Source organism: Diplotaxodon limnothrissa, linkage group LG20 (genome assembly GCF_057381915.1).
Source record: "Diplotaxodon limnothrissa isolate DT_005_m linkage group LG20, D_limnothrissa_male_GT1.1, whole genome shotgun sequence".
In the NCBI taxonomy this organism is placed as follows: domain Eukaryota; kingdom Metazoa; phylum Chordata; class Actinopteri; order Cichliformes; family Cichlidae; genus Diplotaxodon; species Diplotaxodon limnothrissa.
The window spans coordinates 20105237-20126942 of NC_140615.1; the positions used below are offsets into that span (position 1 = coordinate 20105237).

Genomic DNA, 21706 nt, shown 5'->3' on the forward strand with positions numbered 1-21706 from the left:
GGCCTTGGCTATCAGCACAGGCCCTGCTATGGTGTTTATGGCATCAGTCATCAACACAGCTCCTGGTGCAATTAAGATGGCCTCAACCAGCAGCACAGGCCCTGATGTTGTATAGATGGCCTCAGCCAACAGCACATGCCCTGGTGTGATGCAGATGGCTTCTACCAACAGAAGCTCAGGCCCTGTTGTGATTTAAATGGCCCAAGAAAGCACCACAGGCCCTGTTGCAATGTTGATGGTCTTAGCTAGCAGCACAGGCCCTGATGTTTTGTAGATGGCCTCAGCCAGCAGCACAGGCCCTGTTGTGCTGTAGATGACCTCTACCAACAGAAACCCAGCCCCTGATGTTGTGAAGAATGCCTCAAGCAGCAGCACAGGCCATGGTGTAATGTAGATGGCCTCAGCCAGCACCACAGGACCTGGTATAATTTAGAAGGCTTCATTTAAGAAACACCAGGAAGACTGAAGCTTACCGCATTGATCAAGCAGGACTCTTGATCTTCACCAGCAGCTCCCTCACACAGAAATCTTTAGAGCTCCATCGTAGGCCCAGCTCAGAAGATGGATAAAGCCAGCATTTCATGAACACTGTGATGAGACCTTTGGTTTGTGTAATGTTATAAATACTCAGATACTCCCCAGAGGCTGTTACATAAAGATATTATATTCAGTCCTGTAGAAAGTTATATATTAAAAAATATATTATCCTCTCTGGTTACTCTGGTATGAATACCTCTGAATCATCAAACTGTGAAAGAATTCCAGATCACAAGTTTGTAGTTCGACATACAAGTGACGACCTTTGACTTTCATCAGGTTTTATTTAATTGTGTCAGAGAAAATCAAATGTGCTCTTCATGCAGCTGAGTACATCAAGTGTTTAAAACGGAAGCTTTGCAGGTCTGACATCAGCAGCTCTCTGAAACACCATACTCAGGTCTTGTTAATGCTGGCATATAGTGACACAGTTACATGGGTGATTAATCCTTTTGACTTTTTGTCTTTAACTTTATCAATAAAACAGCTGCAGCTTTCACTGACAGCACATGTGGTACTTTGTGCTGTTTTCATCAGTTAATTTTCTGAGGGATTAATAAATAAGTCTAATCTAATAACTGTAATTGCAGCGAAACCAATGTACTCATGAACAAATAAAACATTGAAAAAAGTCAAACAATAACATTTTTAAGTTATCTGAGTGACTTATATATTACGTTAAACCTGAGTAGCGAAAGACTGTATGGGGTTGAAAACGATGTGCCGGGACTTTGCTCTTCTCCCCTGCTCAGATATTTGAAGTTTACATAGCTACATTCTCGCCTGAAAACAAGTTTATTTTGCGACTCAGAAAGAGTAATAAGTGTAATATTAAAACTTAGATGCCACCATTGTTGGAAACTGGAATTGGCTGGTCCGCGCTATGAATTCTGGCATATGGTCTTTCAATTTTGTTGTTCAGGTGGAAAATCAGGAGAAATTCGGGAGAATGGTGTCTCCGGGATATTTTTGGGAGGGACACTGAAATTTGGGATTCTCCCGGAAATATCGGGAGGGTTGGCATGTATGCTGTCAGTGGATCATGCGGGGGAATCATTGTGTTACTTTTCTAATCCTAACTCTCAGCCACCCAAGCTATTAAGATGGCTAAAAAAGATAACTCACATGTAAAATTTCGGTTCAGTTCAAGTTTCATAATTAATCAAATTGAATGTAATTACAAAAGAGACTTTAAAAGCTGGTAAAGTTAAAGGTTTTATTAAACAGAAAATCTTAACAACTACATTAAACATGAATTACTATAAGTAGAAAACTGTAATATTTAATTAGCGTGAACTCAATTTATGAATTGCGTCAGAAATCCATCAGGCCCATATTAAACCTCACTCATCTTAATATCATTAAGATGAGTATCAAGTAATATCAAGTAATATCAATAAATTGAAATTCAAATGTGAGTGGGAACTAGTCAAAGGAATCATGCCAATAAACAGTCATTATATGTATTGTGTTCAGTTTCTTTTCAGGCAAGGAGTTTATGTTTTTGATACAAATGTAATCCATTTTGCAAATTAAGCAATTTTTTTTACATGCTCAGTTAGATGATGACATTTAAAACAGTTCCTTAGTACGAATCAACCCGAACTTACATTGCAGGTGATTTTTTTCATGTATTAGTGTCTTAGTTCAAAACAGTGTATCTATTTTAGTAGGCATTCCATACTGCTCAAGTTCATTTTATTAAGTGGAAACAAGTGCAAATAGTGATTAAGTTGGCACAACATTTTACTTGCTTATATCTTTTTGAAAACAGTTTCCAGATTTATTTATTTTTTAATATTATTGCCAGCTCTTTCAACATGTGAGTATAACTTTTCAGTTTATCTCAGGGACTTCTAGGACCTCAGTTCCTATTTATTATATGGCTTGTTTCCCAAGATGCAATCCATCTCAGACACGATGGAAAGGGTCATCTTTGGAAGAACCTGTAAAACAAACACAAAGCATTACCATGACTTAAAATCTTTTATTATTTTTTATTAGCTTTTTAAATAAAGAGCTTTGGCAAAATTAGGTGGTAAAATTTTGTATTGTGATATAAATACAGTACAATAATAGCAAGAACTCCAACACTCAAATCACTACCACTCGGCAACTAAGAAATTAGGAATAGTAGGAAAGAAACACTTGCTTTTAAGGGGACAAAACATAAACATCTGGCAGAACTAGGCTCAGGAAGGGGCAGCCATCTGTCTGGAGTGTTTGGAAATGAGGGAGTTAATACCTAGTTGATCTATTCCTTCTTTCTACACTGTAAAATCCAATGTTGTGTTTAATTAAAAATATTAAGTAGACTGAACTCAGTTTTTATTAATTTGTTAAGTAAGTTAAGAGTTTTTTATTTTAAAAAAAACACGAATTATCTCAGTTTATTTGAGTTGTCTTAAGAAAGAAAAACTAAGCTGCAAATTTTGCTTCTTTTGCTTCTCTTCTTTAATCCATATAAACGTTTATGACCTGTATATTCTTAACCCCTGTATTTTTTTAAAAAAAACTTTAATGCTTAATGGTAGCTTTTTTAATGCTTTTAATCGTAGCTTTTTTTTTAATGCTTTATGATAGTTTCAGTGCATCTGTGGCATCTATTAATGTCAAATCTAGCCTTTCTTCAGCAACATAGGTAAACTGCTTTTATATTTAATGAAGATTTCTCTTTAATTACATTGTAAATGATAGTAATATTAATATTATTAACAATAGTATTTGTTTTGTTAAAAAATGTGTTTAGACACAAGTTTTGTTGTGAAAGTCCAGAGCCATAAACCAGATTAGTGGCCTGTTAAATGGTTAAAGTCTATGTTGGCTTTATAGTTGAAAATAATTTAGCTTGTCCTTCTAAAGAATTAATTTAATTCCACAGTTGAGTCGTCAGAAACATTTTGCGGTTACATAAAAACACTGCCATATGTTTTATCTGGTCATTGTACTTAGAAACTTTATATATTTGAAGTTAGCTTTTAACAAGCATGTAATGATTATATTTAAATTAGGTTGTTTAAGAAAAACAAACACTACACATTTAGACACAGTAGTAGATGGTGTTTTTAAATGACTTTTTAAAAACATTAATAAGTACTATATAAGCTAGTCTAATTTGGTTGCATGAGGTCTACATTGACCTTTTGTGTTATAAGTTGTAACAGTTGCACAGCCATTAAGAATCAAATCAGCTTCTAAATAATTTTAGAGTTTTTTCTCCCTCTGCTTGCTTCTTACTGTCTTTGAGGCTTGGGACCAGCACTCCCCACATTGCATCCTTACAAGTCTAGAAAAGGAACTGTTGGACAGAAAAACATCAACTGAGTGATATGTATTTTGGTTTTCCAATATATTAGTAATTGTCATTTATATTAATCAGGAAAGTTGTTTCTTTACTGATCTGTTCCTGTCTTCTTTTGTGTTACGACTGTTCTATGCTGTTGCTGATGACTCCAGCTAATTCTACAGGCATGCTGTTTAAGTAAATACAAACAACAACAGTTTGGGTCTGCATCACTTGAAAGATCATATCCCACAAATTTAGTTTAGAGAGTCCACATTGTCTACACTGTATAAAGTGAAGTCTGCAAGTTTTTAAACAATGAAATTTGTTTTGTGCCCAAATTATCCTGAATCATCAAAATGAAAAGTTATTGGCCATGTTTGCATAGCCCATTTTAATAATATCCAGTCATGACATTATTATGTGTCGGGTGGTGGTAAGGGCTATCCAGACTGACTTTGTGACATTGAATGTCACCTCTCCAGTGGGGAGGGAGCCTGCGATTGTCTAAATTGGGGTCTTGTCAAGGTTTTGGGTCATTTTGACTCAGCATTTTAAGTTTCTTGTATTTTGGTATTTTTCGGTGTCATAATTTATGTTCAGATTCTTTAGTTGCGCTGTTTTGATTATTATTATTCTTTCAGTCTGTCTCTCAGTGTCAAGTCTGCGTCTTTGTAAATTGTTTCTTGTTTCCTGTTTTACTTTGAAGGTCCATGTCAGTGTATTCGGTGTTACTTCCCTCTGTCTTGTTAGCCCTAATTTCTCCCAGGTGTGTTTCCCTCCTGTTTCCCATTTTCTGATTACTCAACTGTGTATTTAAGCCCCTTGCTTGCCTTTGCCCTCTGTTGTGTTGTTAATGTTTGCTACCCTCTGGCGACAGTGGGAAGGAAAAACTCCCTTTTAACAGGAAGAAACCTCCAGCAGAACCAAAGTGCTTGCTCATAGGGGGTCATATGATTGTTGGGTTTTTCTCTGTATCTACTATTATACGATCTACTGTACAATATAAAATGCCTTGAGGCAACTGTTGTTGTGATTTGGCGCTATATAGATAAAACTGAATTGAATTGAACTGACTGATTTTAATGCCTTACAAGAAGTGTTGTTAATTATTCTTTTTGAATCATACTTGCAAACAAACTACACCCTTTTTGGCTGCTACCTCAAAGAACACTGTGCGCTGTCGATCTTACGTGCTGCACAATAATATTTAATATTTAGTATTTACTGTTATATTCACATAGATCATCGCGATGATGTTGTTTATTGTATTGCTCTCTTTTTCTTTGCTTGTTTTCTCTTTTTTCCTTCTCAACAGGTGATCCAGGTGATTGATATATGTATTTTTTGTTTGTTTGTTTGGTTGGTTTTTGGTTTTTGCTCTTTATCACTGTCCCTCTTCCCCGCTCTTTTTCTTTCCCTCTTTCTTTCTCCCTTTTCTTTTCCCCAGTCAAGTCTGTCCCGTGTTCAGCAAATGAAAATAAAATAAACAATAAAAGCAAAGGTGAATCAAGTAGACCAATACGGCAAGGCTGGGATGGTCCATTTGGTAAAGTAAATCCGTTGGGCATCTTTCTTTGCCTTTAGACAACAATTCTAATGGCAAAAGAACCAAACGGGACAGGCAAAAAAAAAAAAAAAAAAAGAAGAATCATACTTGTATATATTAATATAACATTATAATATATAATTTTTATTTCACTTTTCCTCTGACATACAGGAGCACATATCCAGTACAGTAAAGCTGAACTGCTTGTGGTTCTAAACCACAGAAAACTGTTCACCCTTGCTGACAAAGACCAGGACTCAATGCCCCCTAACATCCAGAGGAACACGGACTCCATCTTCATTATACCACCGCTGAAGTGGCGTAGGCCAGCGATCCCCAACCCCCGGGCCTCGGACCGGTACCGGTCCGTGAGTCATTTGGTACCGGGCCGCGAGAGTTGAGGCTCAGGTGTGAAATGTATAGTTTTCAGGGGTTTTATCGGTTTTCAGCGTTATTTTGTTATCGTTTTTATCGTTTACTCAGGTTTCCTGGGTCTTTTCACGTGTGTTATGAATAAATTTTCTTTTTTTCGGTACAGGTACTACTTTTATTTTGTTGTATTTATCCGCGACACCTTAAAGGCGTGAAATTATTGTCGGGCAAAAAAGGTTGGGGACCGCTGGCGTAGGCGACAGAGGCACAGGAAACAGAAGAGGGGGAAGAGAGCAGGGGCTGAGGACTAAGCTAAGAGCTAACTCACACAGACTGACTATTCTGACTCTCTTCCTCACCAATTCACGGTCACTATACAACAACTGCGGATCACCTCACACCGTTGGGATTACTGTGTTATGATCATCACAGAGACTTGGCTGGACTCTTTTACCCCAGACACTGCGATTGAATTAGACGGCCACGCTACGCTCAGAGAGGACAGGAACAAAGAGTAAGAAGCACAGAGGAGGTCTGCTGGTGTATGTGAACAATACCAACACCACAGTTAAAGTTGTCCACTGCTGTCTGAACAGAGAATATATGATGGTACAGTGTAGAGCCTTCTAGTTGCCAAGAGAGCTCACAGTGATAACAATAATAGCAGTTTAAGTGCCACTGCACGCTAATGCTAAAGTTAGCCATGGAGCTAATTCAGCGCTACATTAATCATGACCCCAGATCAGAGAGAAAACCCACAGAATAGAAATAGAATAGTGTCCTATTCCATTATTCCTAGCGGAGGTATTCAGCTGAACGGGCCTGCTTTGAACACTCTAAATTTTCCAGAGTAAACGATTCGGACCCCACGGGACACTCAACCAAGAGCACCGAGGTGGCAGGGGCTGGGACAGATGTGGCAGACCGTCAGCTCATTCCCAAGATCCAACTACGAGCTTTTTAACTGCAGAAACTTTAAGATACGCCATTAGAGCTGCAATTACCGCGGCTACTGGCACCAGATTGCCCTCCAGTGGATCCTTGTTAAAGGATTTAAAGTGTACTCATTCCAATTACAGGCCTTGAAAAAGTCCTGTATTGTTATTTTTCGTCACTACATCCCCAAGTCGGGAGTGGGTAATTTGCACTCTGCTGCCTTCCTTGGATGTGGTAGCTGTTTTTCAGGCTCCCTCTTCAGAATTGAACCCTGATTCCCCGTTACCCGTGGTCACCATTAAAGGCACATAAAGTACCACTTGCTAGGGCAGACATTCAAATTAATGTCTCATTTGAACACTCTAATTCAAATGAGTGGAGGGCCAGCAATTTGCTCCAGGTTATCTAGAGCAGGATGTGTCAAACTCCAGGCCTCGAGGGCCGGTGTCCTGCAGGTTTTAGATCTCACCCTGGGTTAACACACCTGAATCAAATGATTAGTACATTACCAGGCCTCTGGAGAACTGGAAGTAATTTAGCCATTTAAATCAGCTGTGTTGGATCAAGGACACATCTAAAACCTACAGGACACTGGCCTTCGAGGCCCGGAGTTCGACACCTGTGCTCTAGAGTAAACAAAGCGGCCGGGGTGCCCCAGAGGGGATCACCACCCCCTCCAACCGTTGTGCTGGACCTCCTGATCGGCACTAGAGGCAAGCCTGCGGACCGTTGGAATGGACTGCCGAAGGCACCGGCACCAGTGCACTGGGGATGGCCCTCCGATGACAGGCCACGTTTGCCAGTCAATCTGAGTGGGAGGGAAGGCCGGTAGGGAGGTAGGCTGGAAGAGGAAGCTGCCGTGGCAGCCTGTCGCTCTCCCCTTGCCATCCCAGTGCCATCGAAACCCGGCTACGGGTGTATGCTTAAAAAGGTGGCCCCCATAAATGATGGGGGCCACCTTTGCTAGTCCTTACCCTTAAACTGCTCATCCAGAGAGGGGAGAAAAAAAAGGCCATAACCAAGGCAGCGATTTGGCTTCCTGTTTACAGCGTCTGTTCATAGTTACAGTCTACTCCTAGTTCACTTTATAAGCCCTTCATTGCCTACTTCTTCGCCAGGTGCCAGTCATAGTAGTTCCAGCTGTCAGTGTGTGTATCAGCCCCACCCTTTGTATATACTGTTTTAATCAGTCCAAGTGTACTTGTGTAGATATCCCCACGTCATAATCACTGCCTTCACTTAGCCACTGAACTAGTGTGTATTGAGGTTTTTCACTTGCTGTAATAAATGGTAAATGGACTGGTTCTGACATAGCGCTTTTCTACTTTTCTACTCTTTTTCTACTCTGTCCGAGCACTCAAAGCGCTTTATACAGCTAATTCATTCACCCAATCACACCCATTCACACAAGCACTTCTAAGCTTAAGTGCTAAGGTCAAGGGAGCTTGCAAAGAAAAGCGTCTGGACTTCTTTAAGTTACTTGAAGACGTTTCACCTCTCATCAGAGAAGCTTCTTCAGTTCTAAGGTCAAATGGTGGGGAGTCCCAGATTTAAACCTAGTGGGAGTATCCCCCCACAGAGGGACAAAAGGACCCCCTGATGGTCCTCTAATCGCCTGAGCCAAGGTGTGAAACTGGGTGTGGGTCCCAATCAGCCAGAGTTTCGGATGAGCTCATTGTGAAACCTGGCCCAGGATGTGAGTGGGCGTTAAGGCGTCTGGGGAGGGAACTCAAAACTGGATTATAGATGGCAGACAGTTGGAGTCGTAAACCACCGCCTCTGTTCAAAGATGGTCGCTCACAGTGGACACAGATGGCTTCTTTCACTCCTCTTTCAAACCATCTGTCCTCTCTGTCAAAAATGTGAACATTGGCATCCTCGAAAGAGTGTTAAGATGCAGATGGACTGCTGAGTCTTGTCCTGTGGAGGTGGTTCTTCTGTGTTGTGCCATCCGCTTGTGAAGTGGCTGTTTGGTCTCTCCAATGTAGAGGTCTGGGCATTCCTCGCTGCACTGTACATCATTGTTAAGTCTGTGTTTTGGCGTTTTGTCTTTCGGGTGAACCAGTTTTTGTCTGAGCGTGTTGCTGGGTCTGAAATGCACCAGGATGTCATGCTTGGAGAAAACTCTCCTGAGTTTTTCTGATACACCGGCTACATAGGGGATGACAATGTTGTTGCGTCTGTCTTTCTTATCCTCCCTCGCTGGTAGGGATGGGTATCGTTTAGGTTTTATCCAATACCGGTGCCAAACCGGTACTTTTGAAACGGTGCCGGTGCTTAAACGGTGCTCAAACCGGTGCTTAAAGAATGGAGAACACAAAATTGGTCGAAAAACCTCTCACGTTCAGCTGTTTTTTTTGTAAAAAGATAACAATGTTAGCCTTTTCTGCAGCTATAGGGCATATATGGTATCACTCTTGGCTGGAAGCAGTGCTTAAACAATGGAAAAAACACAAACTTTGTCCAAATACCTCTCATGTTTAACTGTTTTCCACTTTTTCTTTGGTCATTTTAGCCTTTTTGGCCAGGGTGAAGGGAGTATCTGCCATCAAACAAGAAGACAGCTGCATGTAACTACGACGGTGTTTGCTAGGTCACCTTACATGCATTAATTTAATACCGTGGTTAGCCTACTCAACGTAAATTACACACGAACAACATTAAGCTACTCACGCAGAGAAGAACGGCTGCTGCTGCCATCATCATCCATCATCATTTCAGCTACACTGGCAGGGCTAGGGGCCAGGACTCTACTCTTCGGATTTTTGGGGGATGTTGCTAACTCCGGGTCCGATAACAGGCACCACACCCGCAGTAGATGTGCTCGGTGTGGTCTTGCAGCAAGCTATCAAATACGGCGCATTTTTTGGCTTTTTCATCAGATTCTAGGTGTTACCTCCTTTGCACAGTATCACCTTAAAACACTTGTTGCAGGCGTTTGCATATTTTGCTGTGAAGTACAGCCAGAGTTTTGACCGCTTCGCCTTGGGCATTTTTAATCTGTAGCTCTGCTCTAAAAGAACGTACGTACCTGGACCCACCTACTATCCTCGGAAACGTAAAATGATTGGCTAGAATTCAAAGTATGTGACATCTGAGGAAAAAAAAGCACCGAAATAAAGCACCGAAATGTGCGCTGCTTTTCGGTCTGGTTACTACCGTTTATGTCAGAACCGGTGCCATGATACTGGTACCCATCCCTACTCGCTTGTGTCTGATCTTCTTTTCTGTGCCTCTTTGCTGACTTTAAGAACGCCCATTTAGGATAGCCGCACGTTTTGAGTGTTTCCTTTACATGTGTGTGTTCCTTCTTTTTTCCTTCAGGCTTAGAGGGAAAATGTTCTGCCCGGTGTTGTAGGGTCCTAATTTTGAGTTCCCTCCCCAGACGCCTTAACGCCCACTCACATCCTGACACAATCTGACCTCAGGAATTCACATGGTTTCACAATGAGCTCACCCGAAACTCTAGCTGATTGGGACCCACACCCAGTTTCACACCTTGGCTCAGGCGATTAGAGGATCATCAGGGGGTCCTTTTGTCCCTCTGTGGGGGGATACTCCCACTAGGTTTAAATCTGGGACTCCCCACCATTTGACCTTAGAACTGAAGAAGCTTCTCGGATGAGAGGTGAAACGTCTTCAAGTAACTTAAAGAAGTCCAGACGCTTTTCTTTGCAAGCTCCTTTGACTACGATGACCGAGAACCTTCACAGACTTAACTGCTAAGTATCTAGTACACATTTACACTCCGATGGATGCATCGGAGAGCAACATGGGATTAATATCTTGCCCAAGGATATTTGGCATGCAGACTGGAGCAGCCTGGGATCGAACCACCGACTTTCTGGTTAGTGGCTGATCCGCTCTGCCACCTGAGCTACAGCCACCCCCTAGTAACGTTCATTTGTTGTTGTTTTTTTTCCAAAATCTTTTTTATTGGTTTTCTTATTAACATCAAACATACATAAAACATAAGTATCATTACATAAACAATCACAGAACAGAACAGAACAGTACAATATATGTACAAGTTTAGAGCAGATATGGGAGATATAGGAGGAGGCCATCTCTCCCAGATTACTTATTAGTCTATTGTCACAGCTGCCGGGGCGAGCTGCGTGGTGTTGGAGGAAAAGGACCCAAAATACAGGCAATGACTGAGATCATACGAAACGGGGTTAGGGGCAGAGAGACGCAGACTAAGGAACAGAACACCATGAAACGCAGACGAGCCGACAAGGAACGCAGACCGACACCCACTATATATACACACACACAAGGAGACCAGGTAATGACACACAGGTGGGAAGCACAGCTGATCCTAATACACAAGACAACCGGAGGATACAAGCCGAACACAGTGACAACAGACACAGACCTTCAAAGTAAAACATGAAATCCACAACACGAACTCAGGGACACAAACAGGGCACAGGGAGGACACAGAATACCAAAAACAGAATAAACTAGAACAGAAGACAATCATCATACTAAACAGAAAACGCTGGGTCAACGACCCAGGACCGTGACATAGTAGGGGTGCAACAATACTCGTATCGGTATTGAACCGTTCGATACAGTGCTTTCGGTTCGGTACGCATATGTATCGAACAATACAAAATTTTTAATTTATTTTATCAACTTTTCTTCTGACGATGCTGTCTGTGTTGACAGCTCAGTGGATCTGCGTTCGACTACTCCGCCTAGGCTGCACTGTCGAGCGCAGATCAACTGAGCGCAGCGCAAGCTAGCGAGACAGAAGTTAAGCTCATTGCAACATGGCAACTGCCTCAACGCTAGCCGAAATTCAACCTCCCCCACCCTCATTTAGATCTGGTGTTTGGAACTATTTTAGTTTTCATGTGAAGTATGACCCTGATGGTAAGCGCGTCATGGACAAAAGTAAAACAGTATGTCGGATGTGCCACGCAATGCTCAATTACATTGGTGGGAACTAGTGCGTTAGCGCAGTTAGCTCGTTAATGTGTTGACGCCGTCCAGCCCCACACATGGGACGGTAACTCATTAACGGAGATTTGCAGCGTTATGGCGTTAATGTCATTTTAACAGGATTAACGCTGACAACACTAGTGGGAACACAATGAATAGGACTGCACATTTACGCCGACATCATCCTAGTGCAAAGACAAGTGGAAGCAGACAAAAACAACAAGCAGGCATGCTACAAACTTTACCTGAGTCATTTAGACAGCCGTTAGCACATGATTCTCCTCATGGGGACCTGATATGTTTAATATGCTGCTGAGAATATAGCCCAGAAGAAGGGTATAGTAGAGCTTTTATTTTGGAAAGAGCCATTTCTCTGTAATAAACTCTCTTTTCCAAAGATGAGTGATTTCTCAATCAGAAACTGTACTTTTGAGTTAAATATATATATTTATATTTTTAATAAATGACAAATTAAAAAGGCATGAACATTTTTTTGTATCGAAAAAATATCGAACCATGACACCAAAGTATCAAACCGAACCGAACCGTGATTCATAACAATGCAAGCCTCGGACACCCTCAGTTATAATAAAGTTTATTTTTTGTTCTCTCGTACCACTGTGTGTGTGTTCTGCGCCTGGGTCCAGCTTGTGCGTGGAACTTTGGTTCATGACAGTGTCTGCAGCAGTGAACCAGCTCTTGTGCTTTAGTCCATTGATCTTCAGTGATATCAATACCCAGTTCCTCGCTCCAAGCATTCCTCAAATGTTCCAATGTAGTTGTGTTTTCGATTTATGAAAATTGATTGTAGATCTTGGAAATACAGCGGGGAAAATAAGTATTTGACACATCAGCATTTTTATCAGTAAGGGGATTTCCAAGTGGACCATTGACACAACATTTCCACCAGATGTTGCCATCAAGCCAAATATTGACGTCATACAAACAAATCAGAACATATAAGTATACAAGTTAAACCACAATAAATAAAGTGAAATGACACAGGGAATAAGTATTGAATACATGGAGATAACAAGGGGCAAAATGACATAGAAAGCCAGGAGATCACCTGAAATCTGTCAGTATTGATAGAGAAATCCTGTCCCCTATCAGTACTAATTGATATCAGCTGCTTTAGTCCTAATTGATGGCCTATAAAGGCTCCTCATTACCCAGAAGGCACACAGGAAAGACTTCATGATGGGTAAAGGCAAAGAACTCTCTCAAGATCTTCGTAATCTTATCGTTGAAAAGCATTTTGATGGGAATGGTTATAGGTGCATTTCCAGAATGCTGAATGTTCCTGTGAGCACTGTGGGGGCCATTATCCGGAAATGGAAAGTGCATCAGTTCACCATAAACCTGCCACGATCAGGTGCTCCACGCAAGATCCCTGTCCGAGGAGTCCAAAGAATAATCAGGAGGGTTCTCCAAGAGCCAAGAACCACTCGGACAGAACTTCAGGAAGACCTTGCATCAGCAGGTACTGTTGTTTCAAAGAAAACTATAAGCAATGCACTGAACCGCCATGGCATCCATGCACGCTCACCACGCAAGACTCCATTGCTGAACAAAAAGCATGTCAAGGCTCGGTTAAAATTTGCGCAACAGCATTTGGAGAAGCCTGTGGATTATTGGACGACTATAGTATGGTCAGATGAAAGCAAAATTGAACTTTTTGGCAGTCATTCTACACACCATGTTTGGAGAAGACATGGCACTGCTCACCACCCCAAGAACACCATACCAACAGTCAAGTTTGGGGGTGGAAGCATCATGGTTTGGGGCTGCTTTTCAGCAAGGGGTACTGGCAGACTTCATATTATTGAAGGCAGGATGAATGGAGAGATGTACCGGGACATTCTGGATAAAAATCTGCTGCCATCTACCAGGAAGCTAAAAATGAAAAGAGGGTGGACATTTCAGCAAGACAATGACCCCAAACACAAGGCCAAGGTAACAATGAAGTGGTTTCAAAGAAAGAAAATCAAGTTGCTTGAATGGCCCAGTCAATCACCTGACCTAAATCCCATAGAAAATCTATGGAGAGAACTGAAGATTAAAGTTCATAAAAGAGGCCCAAGGAACCTTCAAGATTTAAAGACCGTTTGTGTGGAAGAATGGGCCAGAATCACTCCTGAGCAATGCAGACGACTGGTCTATCCATACAAGAGGCGTCTAGAAGCTGTAATCACCAACAAAGGCTTTTCTACAAAGTATTGAATAAAGTGTGTTCAATACTTATTCCCTGTGTCATTTCACTTTATTTATTATGGTTTAACTTGTATACTTATATGTTCTGATTTGATTGTATGACTTCAATATTTGGCTTGATGGCAACATCTGGTGGAAATGTTGTGTCAATAGTCCACTTGGAAATCCCCTTACTGATAAAAATGCTGATGTGTCAAATACTTATTTTCCCCGCTGTATGAACCAAGAATTATTGTGTGCTATGCAAGCCATCGCCAGTAGGGGGCACCACGCCCAGTTATGTGTGTGTGTTACTTCTGTGTGATCCCAATAAAGAAGAAGTCAACTTGTAAACAAACTATTGTGTGTGTAGTCTGACTCGGCATAAGCTCTAATAGTGTATTCACACTACAGTGGAAATATAACATAAATTGGCGACGAGTTGTGACGTCTGGAAGACTTGGCCGTCTACTGAGCATGAACTGACTGCGTGGCCGAGTTTGGACGGAAAACGGACGATCGCGTGGTGAATTAGCATCAGAGCTAGCTACTAGCTGCTTTTTCGCAGACGAGTCAGAAACGACAGTGTTGGCTGTGGACAGCGGATACATCATGGCTGGAATGATTGGGCAGATGGACCCCTTTGATGATGCTGGTGAGCAATGGGCGATGTATATTGAACGTTTTGAGCATTACATCCTTGCTAATGACATTCAGCCTGAGAAACGGGTCCCGGTGCTGCTGAGTGTGATGGGTCCCAAGACGTACGGTCTGCTGCGTAATCTAGTGGCGCCAAGCAAGCCTGGGACAATGCAGTATGACAATATTGTGGGTGTTTTGCAAGCTCATTTTGCTCCCAAACCGCTGGTAATAGCTGAAAGGTTCCAGTTTCACAAGAGGAATCAGGGGGAAGAAGAAACGGTCGCACAGTATGTGGCGGTGCTGAAAAGACTGTCAGAACATTGCGAGTTTGGTGCGTATCTGGAAGATGCTCTACGAGACAGATTTGTGTGTGGATTAAAGTGTGAAACTGTGCAGAAGCGTCTTTTGACTGAAAATGATCTGACGTTTCGCAAAGCAGTTGATTATGCTGTGTCGGCAGAGACAGCAACACGTGAAGTGCAGCAGTTGAGTGGTTCCCTTAAAGTGAATGCGGTGCTGTCACAAAAAGGTGATAAATGCCGCCGCTGCGGGAAAATTAATCATACTGATGATGACTGCTGGTACAAAGACCGTGACTGTCACCAGTGTGGAAGGAAGGGCCACACGAAACGCATGTGTAAAGGTAGAGCCAGAAGCAGCCAAGATTGGAACAGGAAAGAGAAAGAGGGGAAGCCTGAGCTGAAAGGCAATGCAGTTAAAAACAGAGCAAAGGACAAAAAGAGGAGAATTCATCATGTTGCTGCAGAGGAGAGTGAAAGTGAAGGAACCAGACCCGACACTGATAGTGAATTGGAGCTGTATTCTTTGTCACGAAAAGAGAAATATTCACGTATCTCCCTAATGCCTGTAGTTAACGGGAAGAAAATGGAGATGGAGCTGGATACAGGGGCTGCTGTGTCTTTGATTCCATGGGAACAATATAAAAGTATGCTGAGTCAGTTGCCGCTGCAACCCACTGACATCATGCTGAAAACGTACACTGGGGAGCCGCTGGCACCAGAAGGGGTCATCAAGGTGCAAGTTGAACTGAATAAGCAGCGCGCAACTCTACCCTTGTACGTGGTAAAGGTGGATGCTCCACCACTGTTTGGTAGGGAGTGGCTGAGAGTGATTAAGCTGAACTGGAAAGACTTAAAGATGGTCCATGCCAGAGAACAAAGCGGAAATGACAATCTGGAGGCTGTGCTAAAGAAACACTCAGCCGTTTTCTCTAAGGAGCTGGGCACAATGAAAGGAATTAAAGCCAGATTGACTCTTAGGCATGATAGTGTCCCCAAATTCTATCCACCACATAACGTGCCTTATGCTCTCCGCCCTCGGGTGGAGGCAGAACTGAAACGCCTGACTGAGCTTGGGGTGATCACACCAGTGGAGCATAGTGATTGGGCTACGCCCGTGGTCCCTGTCAACAAGAAGGATGGCTCAGTGAGACTCTGTGGTGATTTCAAGGTCACTCTTAATTCGCAGCTCTGTGTGGATAAGTACCCACGTCCACGCATTGAGGACTTGTTTGCTTCTCTAGCAGGAGGTCAGCATTTCAGTAAGCTAGACTTAGCAAATGCCTACCTACAGATGGAGGTAGAAGAGGAGTCTAAGAAGCTGCTGACTATTTCGACACAAAAAGGGCTGTTCCGTTTCAATCGCTTGCCTTTTGGAGTGGCGTCTTCACCTGCATTGTTTCAGAAGGCTATGGATCAAGTGCTTCTCGGCCTACCATACACCCATTGTTATCTGGATGACATCCTCGTCAGTGGTCCAGATAAACAGACACACCTGAGAACCCTTAAGGCAGTTTTGGGCAGGCTGGAGGACTATGGCCTCCTCAAACAGGAGAAGTGCCTGTTTTTCCAAGAATCGGTGGAATACCTGGGCCACATAATTGATGCGGCAGGGTTACACAAATCACCAGAAAAGGTGCGTGCCGTTATGGAAGCTCCAGCACCAGCTGATGTCAGCCAGTTACGTTCTTTTCTGGGAATGCTCAACTATTATGGACGTTTCATACCTGATTTAGCTACAGTCCTGAAGCCGCTGAATGAGCTACTCAGTAAAGAGAAGAAATGGCAGTGGACATCAGCCTGCGAGTCAGCTTTCCAGAAAGCTAAAGAACGTCTGGCCTCACCAAAAATACTCACCCACTACAATCCTGAACTGCCTCTCCGTTTGGCATGTGACGCTTCACCATATGGCGTTGGAGCCGTGCTCTCACATGTCATGCCTGATGGCCAAGAACGGCCAATTGCTTATGCTTCACGAACCCTCAGCAAAGCTGAACGAAACTATGCTCAGATCGAGAGGGAGGCGTTGGCAATTGTTTTTGGAGTGTTTCACCAGTATCTCCATGGTAACAAGTTCACCTTGCTCACTGATCATCGCCCACTGACCTCAATTCTGAGTCCAGTAAAAGGTACACCATCAATGGCAGCTGCGCGAATGCAGCGTTGGGCGCTCCTTCTGTCAGCACACACACCTTACAGTATCGGAAGGGGGCACATCACGCCAATGCTGACGGTCTGTCACGTTTACCTCTGCCCCTTGCACAGAAAGAGAAACAGGGAGCAGTTGAGGTATTCTACGCATCTCAGCTGGACACATTACCAGTCAGTGTCGCCGAGATCAGACGTGACACTTTGTCTGATGTCACTTTGTCTCGTGTGCTGGAAATGGTAATAACTGGACGTTTTCCAGCAACAAAGGACACAGATCAAGAGCTGTCACCCTATCTGATGCGCAGACATAAACTCACAATACAGCAGGGATGCCTTATGTGGGGCGTGAGGGTGGTTGTGCCACCTAAGCTGCGCTCTCATGTCCTGAAAGAGCTCCACACTGCACATCCAGGGATGGTGAGGATGAAGAGCTTAGCTCGCAGCTATGTTTGGTGGCCTGGCATTGATTCTCAAATTGAGCTTCAAGCTAAAGCCTGCCACTCTTGTAAGCGTATGCAAAAAGAGCCTGGGTTAGCACCTTTACACCCTTGGCTGTGGCCTTCCTGTCCGTGGGAACGGATCCATGTGGATTTTGCGGGTCCATTTGAAAGTCACATGTACCTGGTGGTGGTAGATGCACATTCCAAGTGGCCTGAAGTGCATATTATGGATAGCACCACAGCTGGTAAAACCATACAAGTGCTACGGGGTCTCTTTAGTCGCCATGGCATTCCCCACGTCCTGGTGAGTGATAACGGACCGCAGTTCTGTTCTGAGGAATTCAGGGTGTTCCTGAAAGCTAATGGAGTCAAACACATCCGCTCCGCGCCATACCATCCTGTGTGATCCCAATAAAGAAGAAGTCAACTTGTAAACAAACTATTGTGTGTGCAGTCTGACTCGGCATAAGCTCTAATAGTGTATTCACACTACAGTGGAAATATAACATCAGGTATATCATTTATTGAAATAAATAGTTTGATTTGATCCTTTATTTCATTTACCAAAATATTATCTGACAACAAAACATTTATAAATCGCTATTTTGGTATATTAGCTCTATCTCCTATTGCTAATTGTAGCAATACTGGACTATGGTCAGATAAAACTTTTGCCTTATAGTCCCAACTTTGGGTCTGTGCAAGAAATCTATTATCTATTAAGAAAAAGTCGAGGGGAAAAAAGGGGAAAAAGGGGAAAAAGCTCTAAATCACTTTATATGACTTCATAAACTCCTGAATGACTTTCGCAGATTTTGATTTTGACCTAGATGCCAATCTTTGCTCAAGTTCAAGTTCTTTTAGTCGTGCATAGTTATACAAATATAACACACAGTGAAATCTAACCTGACACGCTCCCCGACTTGTGCAAAAAAAAAAGGGGAGGGGGGAGGAACAGCATTATATATTATATACATTAGGTGAAGTAGCATTGTATGCAGCAAGCAGGGGAATTCTGTACATTAAGCGAATTAAATAAGAATAGACGATCTGAACATTTTACAAAATAGACAATATGAACATATTTAAAATTAAAGGAGTTTGAAATGCACATTGTGCTGGTGGGTTTAGAGTGTCTAGAATAGAGTCCTGTCTCAGTCACTTATGGATGATGTGAGAGGGCGTGTGTGTGTTTGTGTGTAGGAGATGGGGGGGGGGGGGGGGGGGGGGGGGGGTTTAGGGCCCAGATGGCTTGGGGATAGAAGTTCCTCTTGAGTCTCTCTGTCCTTGCCTGGATAATGCGGAACCTTCTACCGGATTGCAGAAGTTCAAACAGTTTGTTGCCAGGATGGGACGGGTCCTTCAGTATCTGCGCTGCTCTAGTCTGGCATCTCCTGGTGTAAGGTGTCCTGAAGCGGGGGGAGAGCAATCCTGTAGCAACGTTCTGCTGTACGGATCACCCTCTGAAGAGCTTTTTTGGTCCTTGTGGCATGAATAAGGCACGGCGGGACCACGGAGCGACATTCAGAGCCAACTTTATTTGATTCACGTCACACCACACCACCACCAACCCCTGAGTCCCCGTGTTTTAACATGGCGGGCGTGATTGCGGATGCCGTGCAGGTGCGTCCGCACGGCCCCGCAGACCACGCCCCACCACATACCCCCATCGCCCGATTGAGGCCGGGGAGCAATCTGGCCGAACCTACTCCCCCCCCGCGAACTGGGGCGAGACTCGGCCCCTACACATCGGCGCCCCAGCCCCTGACCAAGCGACGGGGAAGCGTCCGTTCTGGTGGCCGCCCGCGCATCCAGCGGCAACGGCGAAGCTGGTCCGGAGGTCGGCCGCGTAGCAAGCGGACACGGCCCCACAGGCATGGCCGTGAGCTCCTGCACACAGGCGGCTGGGCAGACGTCAGGCGCGCAGAATCGACTGGTGGCAGCGAGGCTGGACTAGCCAGCCCGCCGATCCCCGGCCTAGCGGGGCTGTCCCGCTCCTCTGCCTCCAACTCCGGCTGCACAGGCTGCCCTGGAGCAGGGACCTCCGTCTCCCCGCACAGCTGCTCCGCCACCACCTCCGCCACTCCCGTTTGGAGCGGCTCCGCGCACTGCGCCTCCGCCCCCAGCAGGAACAGCCCCTCGCCCACCTCTGGGTGGAGCGACTCCTCTGCCTCCGGCAGGTGTAGACCCTCGCCCGCCTCGTCCTCGGCCTCCGATTGGAGCGGCTCCTCCACCGCTCCCGGCAGGAGCAGCCCTTCACCCGGCTGCTCCTCCTCCTCCGGCAGGCTCGGACCCCCGCGTGGCTCGTCCACCACCTCCGGCTGCCGAGGTGACCCACACGGCTCCTCCACCGCTTCACTGTCCTCGGGACACACTTGTGGGGGTGGCGCCCAGGCCCAGAGCAGCGCTGCCAGCTCTGCCATCTTCCCCAGGTGGCGTTCGCTCTCCTTCCGCAGTTCTTCCTGTTGGCGACGCACCTCCGCCGCCTGCTTCCGCTGGGTGGCCGCTATTTCGGCCACCCTCTCGGCCAGCTCTTTCCTTTCCTGGCTCTGGTAGGTACCCGCCATGCCGCCTCCTGGGTTTCGGCACCAATGTGGCATGAATAAGGCACGGCGGGACCACGGAGCGACGTTCAGAGCCAACTTTATTTGATTCACGTCACACCACACCACCACCAACCCCTGAGTCCCCGTGTTTTAACACGGCGGGCGTGATTGCGGATGCCGTGCAGGTGCGTCCGCACGGCCCCGCAGACCACGCCCCACCACAGTCCTTAACACAGCTGCTCCCAAACCAGGACGTGATGTTCTGTGTGAGGATGCTCTCCACAGCACCTGTATAGAAAGTCCTGAGGATCTCTGGAGATACCCTGAACTTCCTCAGTTGTCGTAGGTGGTACAGGCGCTGCCTAGCCTTTTTGGTCTGCACCTGAATGTGGGAAGACCATGTCAGGTCTGAGGAGATGTGGACACCGACGGATACTTGAAGGACTGCACCCTCTCCACTGGAGCGCCATTGATGATAATGGGCTTCTAGTCTCTGTGCTGACTCCTTCTGAAGTCCACCACCAGCTCCTTGGTCTTGCCAGCGTTTAGCTGGAGATGGTTATCATGGCACCATGATGCCAGATTCTTCACTAGAAAAATCTGGCATGCCATCACTAGTGTGTGAATTTGTGTGTGGATGGGTGGATGACTGAACGTGTAAAGCACTTTGGAGTCCTATGTAAAGCGCGATACAAATACAGGCCATTTACTATTTACTTCATCCATGTAGGCCGTCTCATCATTGTTGGAGATGGCACCCAACACCACTGTGTTGTCAGCAGTCTGAAGTGTAGAGGGAGTAGAGCAGTGGCGAGAGGACATCCCTGTGGTGCTCCTGTGTTGATGGTGATGCTGTTAGAGGCGCATCTACCCACCCTCACCTCCTGAGATCTGCCAGTGAGGAAGTCCAACACCCATGCACACAGACGGGTGTTGAGTCCTAGATCCATCAGCTTTGTGAACAGTCTGCTGGGCACTATTGTGTTAAATGCTGAAATGTAATCAACAAACAGCATTCTCACATAGTTACCCTGTTTCGTGTCCACGTGGCTGAGGGTGGTGTGCCGGACGTGAGCGATGGTGTCCTCTGTGGATCTGTTGGGTCAGTAGGCAAACTGGAGCAGATCTTTGGTGTCTGGGATGGAGGAGGAGAAGATGGCGGCGCACACAGACGTAGCGGCTCACTGCTCCTCATGTTCGGTGTTTTGTTTTTTACTTCTTCTACATGTATCTGTGTGGATGGGTGTATTTTTTATTATTATACATTGAGTAGAGTCCATCTACAGTCGTCAGGACCTTCTGAGTTTGGGATTACGCTGTGCAAGGAGCATTACGTCGGACTACCACCACTTTCACAGCATTCCGGAGGACATAATAAGAGCTCCAGGGTCTCCATGGTTGGTTCTTCCCAGCAGCAAGACAAAGAGGAAACGTAAACAAAGGAGGCCAAAGCACGGTTGCAGGGCGGGCCCACTAGCACGGCTAAAGAAACAGCCATTTAAGCTACCGCTTCCGAGGATTTTCCTCTCCAACGTCAGGTCCATTACCAACAAAATCGCCGAACTGAGATTACAAATTGCATTCAACGAGTGTGTAAGGGACAGCAGCATTATATATATAATATTAATCACAGAGACTTGGCTGCAGCCATCAATTCCGGACTCGGCTATCCGATTGTTAAGTGATGACGTGACGAATCCTACTTCCGGGCCTAAAGTAGTCTGCGTTTAATATGGCTTTTGTGTTGTTAACATGTTTAATGTTATGTACTTTCTTCTATTTAATCTCAAAAAGCTCCTAAAACAGTC

The 21706-nt window shown here is 44.6% G+C and overlaps 1 protein-coding gene across 1 annotated transcript in view; it reads right to left on the reverse strand.

Annotated features, from left to right (window-relative positions):
- Window positions 1-2408: 2408 nt before the first annotated feature.
- Window positions 2409-21706, reverse strand: part of LOC146610801 (voltage-gated potassium channel subunit beta-2-like) — a 235400-nt gene continuing 216102 nt past the window's right edge. The window contains exon 15 of the mRNA XM_085343878.1: window positions 2409-2483. Within this exon, the coding sequence (XP_085200004.1) occupies window positions 2409-2483 (75 nt within the window). The remainder of the gene's footprint in view (window positions 2484-21706) is intronic.